The sequence below is a fragment of the Eucyclogobius newberryi genome, unplaced genomic scaffold, assembly GCF_026437365.1.
Source record: "Eucyclogobius newberryi isolate DKJ021-1_F unplaced genomic scaffold, fEucNew1.0.hap1 SCAF_10, whole genome shotgun sequence".
Taxonomy (NCBI): Eukaryota; Metazoa; Chordata; class Actinopteri; order Gobiiformes; family Gobiidae; genus Eucyclogobius; species Eucyclogobius newberryi.
The window spans coordinates 3758613-3774467 of NW_027315724.1; the positions used below are offsets into that span (position 1 = coordinate 3758613).

Here is a 15855-nt window from a genome sequence, read left to right on the forward strand (position 1 = left end):
TTCCTGAGAGACATATCCCAGCATGCACTTCAATCCATCCTGCATCAATCACTGCATCGACGATCGCTCAGCTCATTCCAGCTCATTCCAGCTCATTCCAGCTCATTCCAGCTCATTCCAGCTCATTCCAGCTCATTCCAGCTCATTCCAGCTCATTCCAGCTCATTCCAGCTCATTCCAGCTCCATATGCAGTAGTCGGACAGTCCTCAAGCCCTTAGTCTTCTCAGCCATACAGTCACATCCTCCTACAGGCCAAGCCCTTCTAGATGTCAGACCAAGCATCTGCTTCTCGTCCCTATGATGAGTAGCTTTAGTGCACCTCTCAAGTCAACGCACAGAAGTAGCATAGATTCCAACAGTATTTCTTAACTTGTTTTCCTGCGACCATCGAACTCCTCACTCATGATTCCTTCACTCGGTCCAAGGCTTTCAAGGGAAGGCAGCTCTCGCTTCTGTCTAAACGGCAAATTAAACCCCACTATCGTTGCAGACTTTTTTTAGGTGTTCATTTCATAATTCTCTAGACCATTAATCTCCTCTATCAATGAGTCACCTGAAGTACTCATACTCAAGTCACCATAATCAGCCAACTCCAATCTGACGCTCAGCAACTTCAACGAGCGTCCAGTTCCTCTTCTTTGATCTTCAGCCACCATCTTAAATCAGACTTCCCTCTCATCTATATTTTATTACACTCATTCTCAATTTCATTCCGCTCTTTCAGCAGCATGTTCCCTCATCAATATCAGTTTCCTGCAGTTCGTCACCTCCAATCTCCAAGAATTCCGCTCTCCTACATCTGCCACAATGACCTCTCACCCGGACCTCATCCCCATCACTCTCACGCCTCATTCGTACCCATCACTTCCACCGGTCACCAACAGATTTGACCTGAGAACGCATTTTCTCTTACGCCGCCTATTTGACTTGAAACTGTATTATCTGCTCTCCCTATTTTCCAAATTAAATGCCAAAACTCTTTCAAACCTCTTTTCAACTGCACTGGTTATTTTGTATAGTACTACTGCAAGCCACTGAACAGTATATTCAAATCTTTACTGTGCATAGGGATGTCACAAACACAATATAACCACTATTATTGAAACAAAACAATGTGAAATCTTAAATGTTCTTTTATTCTAATAACATTACTGATTGTTCATTCCGATGGTTCGTGACCAACTTTTTGAAATCACACTTACATTATTGTAATATAAACCACCACATAAAAAGCTTTTGTATTTTACAGAAAGAAAAGAGAAAAGAAAGAAAACAGAACAAATTGAAATGGCTGAATTTTGCTTGTAGTGATTAAAGAATATGAACAATAATGATTATCTAATAATCTTGATATATCTATTGTACATTATTTACCATAACTTTTAGTTGTTGCTGTTTTTGAATATTTCATTAAGTCAGTTTTATTATTATTCTATTTGCTTTGACCTTCTTTTGAAGCACATGGTTTTATTGAAATATATAGTCTAACCTGTCATAAGTACATGAAGTATATCTGCAGCACGGAGCGTGTGGGCGGGGTTCACCTGAGCCGCAGACGCTTCATGAGTCCCAGTGTCCGTGTTGGTCAGGGTCCAGTAGAAGGAGGCGATGTCCAGGCTGCTGGTGGCCTCACTCATCAGCTTCTGCCAGGCCTGGAAGATGCTGGGATGTGTGGAGCTGGAGTTAAAGGTCACGCCCTCCGGGATGCTCTCCAGCAGCACAAAACTGAGGGGAACAAGCACAATCCATCTCACACTCACAGCCAAGAGTTTAACCAAACACAAGTCCTTTTCTCTCCTTCCATTTGTCATGGTCAGACTCTGGAGCACAAAAGAGTGTCGTGTGGAGCCTGTGTTCATATTGTTGCAGGCTGACAATAAAAATACTTATTATGTTGCCTTTTTATCAAAGTTTCATCTTCAATCAAGAGTCAGTTAAAAAGGTAAAACATCTTTTGGTTATAAATACTTCAGAATTCCTCCGTCTTAAAACGAGACACTACAGGAAAAACATGTGTTGTATTTTTTTTTGCTTTTTGACCAAATGTTGTCCTCCCGACATAAAACGTTCACCTAGAAACTACAAAATTGAACAATCTGCACATAGAGATATGTTATTATTCATGTAGATCTAAATGAGATGCAGAACAGAAACTAAACACAACCAGAGAACAAATGTTAAAATAAAATTATAAATAGACTTCAACTAAACAACAAAAGAAACACAAGGATGGCACAAATACATTAAAAGTCCCATTTGGTCCAGTCAGATTTCCAAATTAAGTCATTATGTAATTATTTTCCATTTGTCTGATCATTTTCATTAATTTAATTTATTTAATTTAATTAATTAATTTAATTTAATTTAATTAATTTAATTTTATATATTAAATATTGGCCATGACACGTCACTGTGGGTCGTACTCATGAGTGCGATGCCTCCTCCGGCCACTAGGAGGCGAGGACACGTATATTTACAAGACAATGCTTGGATCACTCCCTCCGTCGTATTCTTTATGAACGATCAGTTGCTGCGGTCGGTTCATTTCGTCCGCACAGAACTGGAGTCACCTGAGCTTCAGTGAGGTGGAGGCAGCAGCACTACATGTCACCTGAGCTTCAGTGAGGTGGAGGCAGCAGCACTACATGTCACCTGAGCTTCAGTGAGGTGGAGGCAGCAGCACTACATCCACCTGAGCTTCAGTGAGGTGGAGGCAAGAGCACTACATGTCACCTGAGCTTCAGTGAGGTGGAGGCAGCAGCACTACATGTCACCTGAGCTTCAGTGAGGTGGAGGCAGCAGCACTACATGTCACCTGAGCTTCAGTGAGGTGGAGGCAGCAGCACTACATCCACCTGAGCTTCAGTGAGGTGGAGGCAAGAGCACTACATGTCACCTGAGCTTCAGTGAGGTGGAGGCAGCAGCACTACATGTCACCTGAGCTTCAGTGAGGTGGAGGCAGGAGCACTACATGTCACCTGAGCTTCAGTGAGGTGGAGGCAGCAGCACTACATGTCACCTGAGCTTCAGTGAGGTGGAGGCAGGAGCACTACATGTCACCTGAGCTTCAGTGAGGTGGAGGCAGCAGCACTACATGTCACCTGAGCTTCAGTGAGGTGGAGGCAGCAGCACTACATGTCACCTGAGCTTCAGTGAGGTGGAGGCAGGAGCACTACATGTCACCTGAGCTTCAGTGAGGTGGAGGCAGGAGCACTACATGTCACCTGAGCTTCAGTGAGGTGGAGGCAGGAGCACTACATGTCACCTGAGCTTCAGTGAGGTGGAGGCAGGAGCACTACATGTCACCTGAGCTTCAGTGAGGTGGAGGCAGCAGCACTACATGTCACCTGAGCTTCAGTGAGGTGGAGGCAGCAGCACTACATGTCACCTGAGCTTCAGTGAGGTGGAGGCAGCAGCACTACATGTCACCTGAGCTTCAGTGAGGTGGAGGCAGGAGCACTACATGTCACCTGAGCTTCAGTGAGGTGGAGGCAGGAGCACTACATGTCACCTGAGCTTCAGTGAGGTGGAGGCAGGAGCACTACATGTCACCTGAGCTTCAGTGAGGTGGAGGCAGGAGCACTACATGTCACCTGAGCTTCAGTGAGGTGGAGGCAGCAGCACTACATGTCACCTGAGCTTCAGTGAGGTGGAGGCAGGAGCACTACATGTCACCTGAGCTTCAGTGAGGTGGAGGCAGCAGCACTACATGTCACCTGAGCTTCAGTGAGGTGGAGGCAGCAGCACTACATGTCACCTGAGCTTCAGTGAGGTGGAGGCAGCAGCACTACATGTCACCTGAGCTTCAGTGAGGTGGAGGCAGCAGCACTACATCCACCTGAGCGTCAGTGAGGTGGAGGCAAAAGCACTACATGTCACCTGAGCTTCAGTGAGGTGGAGGCAGCAGCACTACATTTCACCTGAGCTTCAGTGAGGTGGAGGCAGGAGCACTACATCCACCTGAGCTTCAGTGAGGTGGAGGCAGGAGCACTACATCCACCTGAGCTTCAATGAGGTGGAGGCAGCAGCACTACATCCACCTGAGCTTCAGTGAGGTGGAGGTAGGAGCACTACATCCACCTGAGCTTCAGTGAGGTGGAGGCAGGAGCACTACATGTCACCTGAGCTTCAGTGAGGTGGAGGCAGCAGCACTACATGTCACCTGAGCTTCAGTGAGGTGGAGGCAGGAGCACTACATGTCACCTGAGCTTCAGTGAGGTGGAGGCAGGAGCACTACATGTCACCTGAGCTTCAGTGAGGTGGAGGCAGCAGCACTACATGTCACCTGAGCTTCAGTGAGGTGGAGGCAGCAGCACTACATGTCACCTGAGCTTCAGTGAGGTGGAGGCAGCAGCACTACATCCACCTGAGCGTCAGTGAGGTGGAGGCAAGAGCACTACATGTCACCTGAGCTTCAGTGAGGTGGAGGCAGCAGCACTACATGTCACCTGAGCTTCAGTGAGGTGGAGGCAGGAGCACTACATGTCACCTGAGCTTCAGTGAGGTGGAGGCAGGAGCACTACATCCACCTGAGCTTCAGTGAGGTGGAGGCAGCAGCACTACATCCACCTGAGCTTCAGTGAGGTGGAGGTAGGAGCACTACATCCACCTGAGCTTCAGTGAGGTGGAGGCAGCAGCACTACATCCACCTGAGCTTCAGTGAGGTGGAGGCAGCAGCACTACATCCACCTGAGCTTCAGTGAGGTGGAGGCAGCAGCACTACATCCAGACGCTCATATCACACCCACGATCTAGAAAGGGTCCATTCGGAGCAAATAAAAGTTCTGAAACGCCCGATCGAAGGTTGAACTGTAATTACCTGCAGGGATCCGAGCAGGGCGGCTCTTCCTGGAGTGGGGGGGTGCTCCTGTCTTCTGGGGGGGTCAGGAGGGCGTCAACTGCCATGGCGGTCAGCAGCACAGCGGTCAGAAACAGCAGCACCAGCAGAGCACAAAAACACTGCATGGACGGATCACATGGTCACAAACACACCGTAAGTTGAACGTGCGGCGCCGGAGACTGCACTCTCAGGACCTGCACTCTCAGGACCTCACTGAGATGGCCGCAGTCTGGTGGTGGGGGGTGGGGGGGACCCAGCTGCTGCTTCATGAGGAATGTGGACAATATTTCAAAGGTAAACAAACAGCAACACTTGCATTTTAGGCAATAAGAATCACTTCTACACTACCACCTATATCTCCAAAGTATCTTCATGCTGAGTTATGATTTCCAACCTGAACATTAATTTAAACAAATATTGAAGTTTTATCAATATTAATATTCAATGAAAGGAAATGTGGGAAAGAGTGAAAAAAATAATAATAACTCCCCCAACCCCCCATATGAGGGAAAGACATTGTCATTGATATTGTCAGTAACAGCACAACCCAGAATTCTAAATCATTGATACTTTTATCAATTTATTATTAATGTTAATGCACATTTATTCTAAAAGATCTGCCAGGTAATACAATTCACCTTGTAAAAGTGTGCTTAATTATTTCTACAAAATAATCATCCAACAGGGGGCGCTAAAGAGAACCACCTGAGAATCACAATCGAAAAAGTGAAAGAAGGGACACCTGAGTGCAGTCATCTCAGTGCGGCCCTGCGAGCTGCGGGAACACGTTAGCAAGAGCACGTTAGCAAGAGCAGGTTAGCAAGAGCACGTTAGCAAGAGCACGTTAGCAAGAGCACGTTAGCAAGAGCACGTTAGCAAGAGCTCGTTAGCAAGAGCACGTTAGCAAGAGCACGTTAGCAAGAACACGTTAGCAAAGCATATTAGCATAAACACGTTAGCACTGGTCGTTTCTATGCTAGACATTTTATGGAGGAAGTGATATTTTTTGAAATCGTTGAAGCTGCAGTAATGAAGGGCGTGTCCTGTTTGTCACATGATCAAAGCCTCGAGCTCCTGGGCATTAAAACCACCTGGACACTTAGAGCTCACTCACTTTGCACCTGTAACTGACAAAACTGTCCATGAGATCATCACCAGTCTGAGTTCATCTACAGCTGCCTCCATGTGTGAACCTCCAGATTTCTAAAGTCTGTGCTAAACAGTTTGTTAGCATCACTCACATAGTCAACATGTCGCTTCAATCTGGAACATTCCCAATGTCTTTGAGAACTGCGGTCATAAAGCCTCTCCTAAAGAAGAGCAGGGGTCAGGGGGAGGGGTCAGGGGGAGTGGTCATAAAGCCTCTCCTAAAGAAGAGCAGGGGTCAGGGGTCAGGGGGAGTGGTCATAAAGCCTCTCCTAAAGAAGAGCAGGGGTCAGGGGTCAGGGGGAGTGGTCATAAAGCCTCTCCTAAAGAAGAGCAGGGGTCAGGGGGAGTGGTCTTAAAGCCTCTCCTAAAGAAGAGCAGGGGTCAGGGGGAGTGGTCATAAAGCCTCTCCTAAAGAAAAGCAGGGGTCAGGGGGAGTGGTCATAAAGCCTCTCCTAAAGAAGAGCAGTCTTGATGCTGCAGGACTGAGTCATGACCGGTCCATCTCTAATCTGACATTTTCTTCCTTTTAGGACTAAACATGGACCGACCTCCTGCTGGTGCCAGAGTCAGGTGGGACGGGTGGAGCAGAGGAGGGACGGGTGGAGCAGAGGAGGGACGCAGAGGAGGGACGGGTGGAGCAGAGGAGGGACGGGTGGAGCAGAGGAGGGACTGTAGCAGCAGAGGAGGGACGGGTGGAGCAGAGGAGGGACGGGTGGAGCAGAGGAGGGACTGTGGCAGCAGAGGAGGGACGGGTGGAGCAGAGGAGGAATGGGTGGAGACCTACCACAGGAGCTCTCCTCTGGGGCTGCCTCTGCTGCTGATCCCAGAGCAGCTGAAACACAACCACAACTGGGTCAGTTCAATCTTGAGAATTACAATGACAGAATAAAAGAAAGAGAAAGAGAAAAAGAACAAAAGAACTCAAAAAGAGACAAAGAAAGAGACAAAGAAACATCTAGATTCCAGTGGAGTTGATATTGATGCACTTCTGTGGTTCATTTGATGGAAGAGCCACATGAAGAGGATGTGCTTTGTTGGAGATGATCTTCTGCCTCATAAACCTCAGCAAACCTTTCAGAACCCCGTGAGCAGCATCTACGAAGAGCTCCTGAAGAACCCCGTGAGCAGCATCTACGAAGAGCTCCTGAAGAACCCCGTGAGCAGCATCTACGAAGAGCTCCTGAAGAACCCCGTGAGCAGCATCTACGAAGAGCTCCTGAAGAACCGCGTGAGCAGCATCTACGAAGAGCTCCTGAAGAACCGCGTGAGCAGCATCTACGAAGAGCTCCTGAAGAACCCCGTGAGCAGCATCTACGAAGAGCTCCTGAAGAACCGCGTGAGCAGCATCTACGAAGAGCTCCTGAAGAACCCCGTGAGCAGCATCTACGAAGAGCTCCTGAAGAACCCCGTGAGCAGCATCTACGAAGAGCTCCTGAAGAACCGCGTGAGCAGCATCTACGAAGAGCTCCTGAAGAACCGCGTGAGCAGCATCTACGAAGCGCTCCTGAAGAACCGCGTGAGCAGCATCTACGAAGAGCTCCTGAAGAATCCCGTGAGCAGCATCTACGAAGAGCTCCTGAAGAACCCCGTGAGCAGCATCTACGAAGAGCTCCTGAAGAACCGCGTGAGCAGCATCTACGAAGAGCTCCTGAAGAACCGCGTGAGCAGCATCTACGAAGAGCTCCTGAAGAACCGCGTGAGCAGCATCTACGAAGAGCTCCTGAAGAACCCCGTGAGCAGCATCTACGAAGAGCTCCTGAAGAACCGCGTGAGCAGCATCTACGAAGAGCTCCTGAAGAACCGCGTGAGCAGCATCTACGAAGAGCTCCTGAAGAACCGCGTGAGCAGCATCTACGAAGAGCTCCTGAAGAACCGCGTGAGCAGCATCTACGAAGAGCTCCTGAAGAACCGCGTGAGCAGCATCTACGAAGAGCTCCTGAAGAACCGCGTGAGCAGCATCTACAAAGTGGCAGCATCTACGAATAGCTCCTAGCTCATGCTAACTACATGCTGACTACATGTTAACTACATGATAACTACATGCTAACAACATGCTGACTACATGCTAACAACATAATCCTGCTAACTGCATGTGTGGTTTTATGCTTGTGGTTTGAATGTCTCTGGACGATACGGCGTCTGTGTTTGTAGAATCTCACCTGTTTGTGTGGGACGTCCCGTGTCATAGTTACAGTTGCCGGGTCAGGTTAGCACAGGAGACGCATCAGGGGCCGACAGTGTGTAAGGACCTGAAACAGAATCAGCCAATCAGAGAGCAGTTCATCGCAATTGTTCCCAGCATCATCCAATCAGAGTGCAGCTCAACAACAAAAGTCGGGCATCAAACGTGTCCTTCACAAACACAGGCCTTTGTGAGTGACAGGGACAAAGAGAAGGTTCCAGCGGCTCACGCAGCGGCTCACGCAGCGGCTCACGCAGCGGCTCACGCAGCGGCTCACGCAGCGGCTCACGCAGCACAGCGGCTCACGCAGCACAGCGGCTCACGCAGCGGCTCACGCAGCACAGCGGCTCACGCAGCACAGCGGCTCACGCAGCACAGCGGCTCACGCAGCACAGCGGCTCACGCAGCGGCTCACGCAGCGGCTCACGCTGACGTAAAAAACTTGGCCTCAATTGAAATATTCGTGGATCTTAACGAGGTTTAAAGAGGAAACAAAGTGAAACTGTGGTCAGCACAAAGACTGACCACAGCACGGGGCATGAGGTCACATGACCGGAAGTCACATGACCACTGAGCAAGCTCCTTCCTCAAAAGACTACTAAAAGAAACCACAAAGACGAAGACACATGAGGCTCCAGACCTCCTCACACTCCTCCTCTTCACGCTCCTCCTCCTCAGGCTCCTCCTCTTCACGCTCCTCCTCTTCACGCTCCTCCTCCTCAGGCTCCTCCTCTTCACGCTCCTCCTCACACTCCTCCTCAGGCTCCTCCTCTTCACGCTCCTCCTCCTCCTCAGGCTCCTCCTCACACTCCTCCTCAGGCTCCTCCTCTTCACGCTCCTCCTCCTCAGGCTCCTCCTCACACTCCTCCTCAGGCTCCTCCTCTTCACGCTCCTCCTCTTCACGCTCCTCCTCCTCAGGCTCCTCCTCCTCAGGCTCCTCCTCTTCACGCTCCTCCTCTTCACGCTCCTCCTCCTCAGGTTCCTCCTCTTCACACTCCTCCTCAGGCTCCTCCTCTTCACGCTCCTCCTCTTCACGCTCCTCCTCCTCAGGCTCCTCCTCCTCAGGCTCCTCCTCTTCACGCTCCTCCTCTTCACGCTCCTCCTCCTCAGGCTCCTCCTCCTCACACTCCTCAGGCTCCTCCTCTTCACGCTCCTCCTCTTCACGCTCCTCCTCTTCACGCTCCTCCTCTTCACGCTCCTACTCCTCAGGCTCCTCTTCAGGCTCCTCCTCACGCTCCTCCTCACGCTCCTCCTCACGCTCCTCTTCACGCTCCTCCTCACGCTCCTCCTCACGCTCCTCTTCACGCTCCTCACACTCCTCCTCTTCACGCTCCTCCTCACGCTCCTCCTCACGCTCCTCTTCACGCTCCTCCTCCTCAGGCTCCTCCTCTTCACGCTCCTCCTCTTCACGCTCCTCCTCCTCAGGCTCCTCTTCACGCTCCTCCTCTTCACGCTCCTCCTCTTCACGCTCCTCCTCTTCACGCTCCTCCTCCTCAGGCTCCTCCTCCTCAGGCTCCTCCTCCTCAGGCTCCTCCTCTTCAGGCTCCTCCTCTTCACGCTCCTCCTCCTCAGGCTCCTCCTCTTCACGCTCCTCCTCACACTCCTCCTCGGGCTCCTCCTCTTCACGCTCCTCCTCTTCACGCTCCTCCTCTTCACGCTCCTCCTCCTCAGGCTCCTCCTCCTCAGGCTCCTCCTCTTCACGCTCCTCCTCCTCAGGCTCCTCCTCTTCACACTCCTCCTCAGGCTCCTCCTCTTCACGCTCCTCCTCTTCACGCTCCTCCTCCTCAGGCTCCTCCTCCTCAGGCTCCTCCTCTTCACGCTCCTCCTCTTCACGCTCCTCCTCCTCAGGCTCCTCCTCCTCACACTCCTCCTCAGGCTCCTCCTCTTCACGCTCCTCCTCTTCACGCTCCTCCTCTTCCCGCTCCTCCTCTTCACGCTCCTCCTCTTCACGCTCCTACTCCTCAGGCTCCTATTCAGGCTCCTCCTCACGCTCCTCCTCACGCTCCTCCTCACGCTCCTCCTCTTCACGCTCCTCCTCTTCACGCTCCTCCTCTTCACGCTCCTCCTCTTCATGCTCCTCCTCACGCTTCTCCTCTTCACGCTCCTCCTCTTCACACTCCTCCTCCTCACACTCCGCCTCCTCACACTCCGCCTCCTCACACTCCGCCTCCTCACGCTCCTCCTCACGCTCCTCCTCACGCTCCTCCTCACACTCCTCCTCCTCCTCTTCAAGCTCCTCCTCACGCTCCTCCTCACGCTCCTCCTCTTCACGCTCCTCCGCCTCACACTCCTCCTCACACTCCTCCTCACACTCCTCCTCACACTCCTCCTCACACTCCTCCTCACACTCCTCCTCACACTCCTCTTCACGCTTCTCCTCTTCACGCTCCTCCTCACGCTCCTCCTCACACTCCTCTTCTTCACGCTCCTCCTCACACTCCTCTTCACGCTCCTCCTCTTCATTCTCCTCCTCACACTCCTCCTCACGCTCCTCCTCACGCTTCTCTTCACGCTCCTCCTCACGCTCCTCCTCACGCTCCTCTTCACGCTCCTCACACTCCTCCTCTTCACGCTCCTCCTCACGCTCCTCCTCACGCTCCTCCTCACACTCCTCCTCCTCACGCTCCTCCTCCTCACGCTCCTCCTCACACTCCTCGCGCTCCTCTTCACGCTCCTCCTCAAGCTCCTCCTCACGCTCCTCCTCACACTCTTCGCGCTCCTCACACTCCTCCTCACGCTCCTCCTCATCACGCTCCTCCTCACGCTCCTCTTCACGCTCCTCCTCACACTCCTCCTCGCGCTCCTCCTCCTCACGCTCCTCCTCCTCACGCTCCTCCTCCTCACGCTCCTCCTCACACTCCTCGCGCTCCTCTTCACGCTCCTCCTCAAGCTCCTCCTCACGCTCCTCCTCACACTCTTCGCGCTCCTCACACTCCTCCTCACGCTCCTCCTCATCACGCTCCTCCTCACGCTCCTCTTCACGCTCCTCCTCGCGCTCCTCCTCCTCGCGCTCCTCCTCCTCACGCTCCTCCTCCTCACGCTCCTCCTCCTCACGCTCCAACTCAAACTCCTCCTCACACTCCTCTTCACGCTCCTCACGCTCCTCCTCACGCTCCTCCTCTTCACACTCCTCTTCACACTCCTCCTCCTCACACTCCTCCTCCTCACACTCCTCCTTACACTCCTCTTCTTCACGCTCCTCCTCACACTCCTCCTCCTCAAACTCCTCTTCACGCTCCTCCTCACACTCCTCCTCTTCACGCTCCTCCTCACACTCCTCCTCACACTCCTCCTCACGCTCCTCCTCACACTCCTCCTCACGCTCCTCCTCACGCTTCTCCTCACGCTTCTCCTCTTCACGCTCCTCCTCTTCAAGCTCCTCCTCACGCTCCTCCTCTTCACGCTCCTCCTCACGCTCCTCCTCTTCACGCTCACACTCCTACTCACACTCCTCCTCCTCCTCACACTCCTCGCGCTACTCTTCACGCTCCTCCTCACACTCCTCTTCACGCTCCTCTTCACGCTCCTCCTCACGCTCCTCCTCTTCACGCTCCTCTTCACGCTCCTCCTCACGCTCCTCCTCACGCTCCTCCTCTTCACGCTCCTCCTCACGCTCCTCCTCTTCACGCTCCTACTCCTACTCACACTCCTCCTCCTCCTCACACTCCTCGCGCTACTCTTCACGCTCCTCAAGCTCCTCTTCACGCTCCTCCTCACGCTCCTCCTCACGCTCCTCCTCCTCACGCTCCTCGCGCTCCTCCTCCTCACGCTCCTCCTCACACTCCTCCTCCTCACACTCCTCGTCACGCTCCTCCTCCTCACACTCCTCCTTGTCACGCTCCCTTCACGCTCCTCTTCATGCTCCTCCTCCTCACGCTCCTCCTCCTCACGCTCCTCCTCCTCACACTCCTCCTCGTCACGCTCCCTTCACGCTCCTCCTCACGCTCCTCCTCACGCTCCTCTTCACGCTCCTCCTCACGCTCCTCCTCACGCTCCTCCTCACGCTCCTCCTCTTCACTCCTCCTCACGCTCCTCCTCTTCACACTACTCCTCCTCACACTCCTCCTCCTCACACTCCTCCTCACACTCCTCTTCTTCACGCTCCTCCTCACACTCCTCTTCTTCACGTTCCTCCTCACACTCCTCTTCTTCACGCTCCTCCTCACACTCCTCCTCTTCACGCTCCTCCTCTTCAAGCTCCTCCTCACACTCCTTCTCACGCTCCTCCTCACACTCCTTCTCACGCTCCTCCTCACACTCCTCACACTCCTCCTCACGCTCCTCCTCTTCACACTCCTCTTCACGCTCCTCCTCCTCACACCCCTCGCGCTCCTCTTCACGCTCCTCCTCTTCAAGCTCCTCCTCACGCTCCTCCTCTTCACGCTCCTCCTCACGCTCCTCCTCTTCACGCTCACACTCCTCCTCCTCCTCACACTCCTCGCGCTACTCTTCACGCTCCTCCTCAAGCTCCTCTTCACGCTCCTCCTCACGCTCCTCCTCACGCTCCTCCTCCTCACGCTCCTCGCGCTCCTCCTCCTCACGCTCCTCCTCACACTCCTCCTCCTCACACTCCTCGTCACGCTCCTCCTCCTCACACTCCTCCTTGTCACGCTCCCTTCACGCTCCTCTTCATGCTCCTCCTCCTCACGCTCCTCCTCCTCACGCTCCTCCTCCTCACGCTCCTCCTCACACTCCTCTTCACGCTCCTCTTCATGCTCCTCCTCCTCACGCTCCTCCTCCTCACGCTCCTCCTCCTCACGCTCCTCCTCACACTCCTCTTCACGCTCCTCCTCACGCTCCTCCTCACGCTCCTCTTCACGCTCCTCTTCATGCTCCTCCTCCTCACGCTCCTCCTCCTCACGCTCCTCCTCCTCACGCTCCTCCTCCTCACGCTCCTCCTCCTCACACTCCTCCTCCTCACGCTCCTCCTCACGCTCCTCCTCACACTCCTCTTCTTCACGTTCCTCCTCACACTCCTCTTCTTCACGCTCCTCCTCACACTCCTCTTCTTCACGTTCCTCCTCACACTCCTCTTCTTCACGCTCCTCCTCACACTCCTCCTCTTCACGCTCCACCTCACGCTCCTCCTCTTCAAGCTCCTCCTCACACTCCTTCTCACGCTCCTCCTCACACTCCTCACACTCCTCTTCACGCTCCTCCTCCTCACACCCCTCGCGCTCCTCTTCAAGCTCCTCCTCACGCTCCTCCTCTTCACGCTCCTCCTCACGCTCCTCCTCTTCACGCTCACACTCCTACTCACACTCCTCCTCCTCCTCACACTCCTCGCGCTCCTCCTCACGCTCCTCCTCACGCTCCTCCTCTTCACGCTCCTCCTCACGCTCCTCCTCACGCTCCTCCTCTTCACGCTCCTCCTCACGCTCCTCCTCTTCACGCTCCTCCTCACGCACCTCCTCTTCACGCTCCTCCTCACGCTCCTCCTCTTCACGCTCACACTCCTACTCACACTCCTCCTCCTCCTCACACTCCTCGCGCTACTCTTCACGCTCCTCCTCAAGCTCCTCTTCACGCTCCTCCTCACGCTCCTCCTCACGCTCCTCCTCACGCTCCTCCTCCTCCTCACGCTCCTCGCGCTCCTCCTCCTCACGCTCCTCCTCACACTCCTCCTCCTCACACTCCTCGTCACGCTCCTCCTCCTCACACTCCTCCTTGTCACGCTCCCTTCACGCTCCTCTTCATGCTCCTCCTCCTCACGCTCCTCCTCCTCACGCTCCTCCTCCTCACGCTCCTCCTCCTCACACTCCTCTTCACGCTCCTCCTCACGCTCCTCCTCACGCTCCTCCTCACACTCCTCTTCACGCTCCTCTTCATGCTCCTCCTCCTCACGCTCCTCCTCCTCACGCTCCTCCTCCTCACGCTCCTCCTCACACTCCTCTTCACGCTCCTCCTCACGCTCCTCCTCACGCTCCTCCTCTTCACGCTCCTCCTCACGCTCCTCCTCACGCTCCTCCTCTTCACGCTCCTCCTCACGCTCCTCCTCTTCACGCTCCTCCTCACGCACCTCCTCTTCACGCTCCTCCTCACGCTCCTCCTCTTCACGCTCACACTCCTACTCACACTCCTCCTCCTCCTCACACTCCTCGCGCTACTCTTCACGCTCCTCCTCAAGCTCCTCTTCACGCTCCTCCTCACGCTCCTCCTCACGCTCCTCCTCACGCTCCTCCTCCTCACGCTCCTCGCGCTCCTCCTCCTCACGCTCCTCCTCACACTCCTCCTCCTCACACTCCTCGTCACGCTCCTCCTCCTCACACTCCTCCTTGTCACGCTCCCTTCACGCTCCTCTTCATGCTCCTCCTCCTCACGCTCCTCCTCCTCACGCTCCTCCTCCTCACGCTCCTCCTCACACTCCTCTTCACGCTCCTCCTCACGCTCCTCCTCACACTCCTCTTCACGCTCCTCTTCATGCTCCTCCTCCTCACGCTCCTCCTCCTCACGCTCCTCCTCCTCACGCTCCTCCTCCTCACGCTCCTCCTCCTCACGCTCCTCCTCCTCACGCTCCTCCTCCTCACACTCCTCCTCACACTCCTCTTCTTCACGTTCCTCCTCACACTCCTCTTCTTCACGCTCCTCCTCACACTCCTCCTCTTCACGCTCCACCTCACGCTCCTCCTCTTCAAGCTCCTCCTCACACTCCTTCTCACGCTCCTCCTCACACTCTTCACACTCCTCTTCACGCTCCTCCTCCTCACACCCCTCGCGCTCCTCCTCACGCTCCTCCTCACACTCCTCTTCACGCTCCTCTTCATGCTCCTCCTCCTCACGCTCCTCCTCCTCACGCTCCTCCTCCTCACGCTCCTCCTCACACTCCTCTTCACGCTCCTCCTCACGCTCCTCCTCACGCTCCTCCTCCTCACACTCCTCCTCACACTCCTCTTCTTCACGCTCCTCCTCACACTCCTCTTCTTCACGCTCCTCCTCACACTCCTCCTCTTCACGCTCCACCTCACGCTCCTCCTCTTCAAGCTCCTCCTCACACTCCTTCTCACGCTCCTCCTCACACTCCTCACACTCCTCCTCACGCTCCTCCTCTTCACGCTCCTCCTCACTTGAGTTGAACTAATCCATGTATTAAGTCTTCAATCAAAACGAGACTACATTGAGTACTTTGTACTTGTAGTACAACTTGACTGAAGTACTTTTAGCAGAGTCTTGTACTTGTACTTTAAGAAAATAGACTTCTGGAAAGTGGACACAGGTTTAAAGCTTCTTCTTCAGCTCTGACTATGAACAGTACTTTTACTTGAGTACTAGTCTAAGTAGTCTCTGTCCACACGGTCCTGGATTGTCTCTCACTGTCCTAAACACAGAGGACGTGTGGGACATCTGGACTCACCCGTATCACGTGACTAGTGTCCACTCTCGTCCTCACGCGGCGCGGGCTGAAGTCAAACACGAGAAACAAGTCAAATCCAAGTCTTCTTCTCCTCTGACTCAATGGTGATTTTCAAGTGACAGGCTCGTCACGTGACACGCGCGCACTGACTGGATGGCTTTAGTCACGTGAGTCAAGACTCCACAACCTGTTCAGTGCGCCACCGCCAGAGGGCGCCACAGTGCGGAGGCACACGAAAGACCACAATATCACACAAAAGACAACACTATCACACAAAAGACCACAATATAACACAAAAGACCACAATATAACACAAAAGACCACACTATCAC

At 53.8% G+C, this 15855-nt stretch overlaps 1 protein-coding gene across 1 annotated transcript in view; it reads right to left on the bottom strand.

Moving 5' to 3' along the window:
- Positions 1-15593, bottom strand: part of pld3 (phospholipase D family member 3) — a 25738-nt gene extending 10145 nt beyond the window's left edge. Inside the window, exons 1-5 of the mRNA XM_072459893.1 lie at positions 15524-15593; positions 8150-8239; positions 6775-6822; positions 4821-4960; positions 1546-1726 (exon numbers count right to left, since the gene is read on the bottom strand). Of these exons, the coding sequence (XP_072315994.1) occupies positions 1546-1726; positions 4821-4960; positions 6775-6822; positions 8150-8176 (396 nt within the window). The 5' untranslated portion in view covers positions 8177-8239; positions 15524-15593. The remainder of the gene's footprint in view (positions 1-1545; positions 1727-4820; positions 4961-6774; positions 6823-8149; positions 8240-15523) is intronic.
- Between the last annotated feature and the right edge of the window lie 262 nt (positions 15594-15855).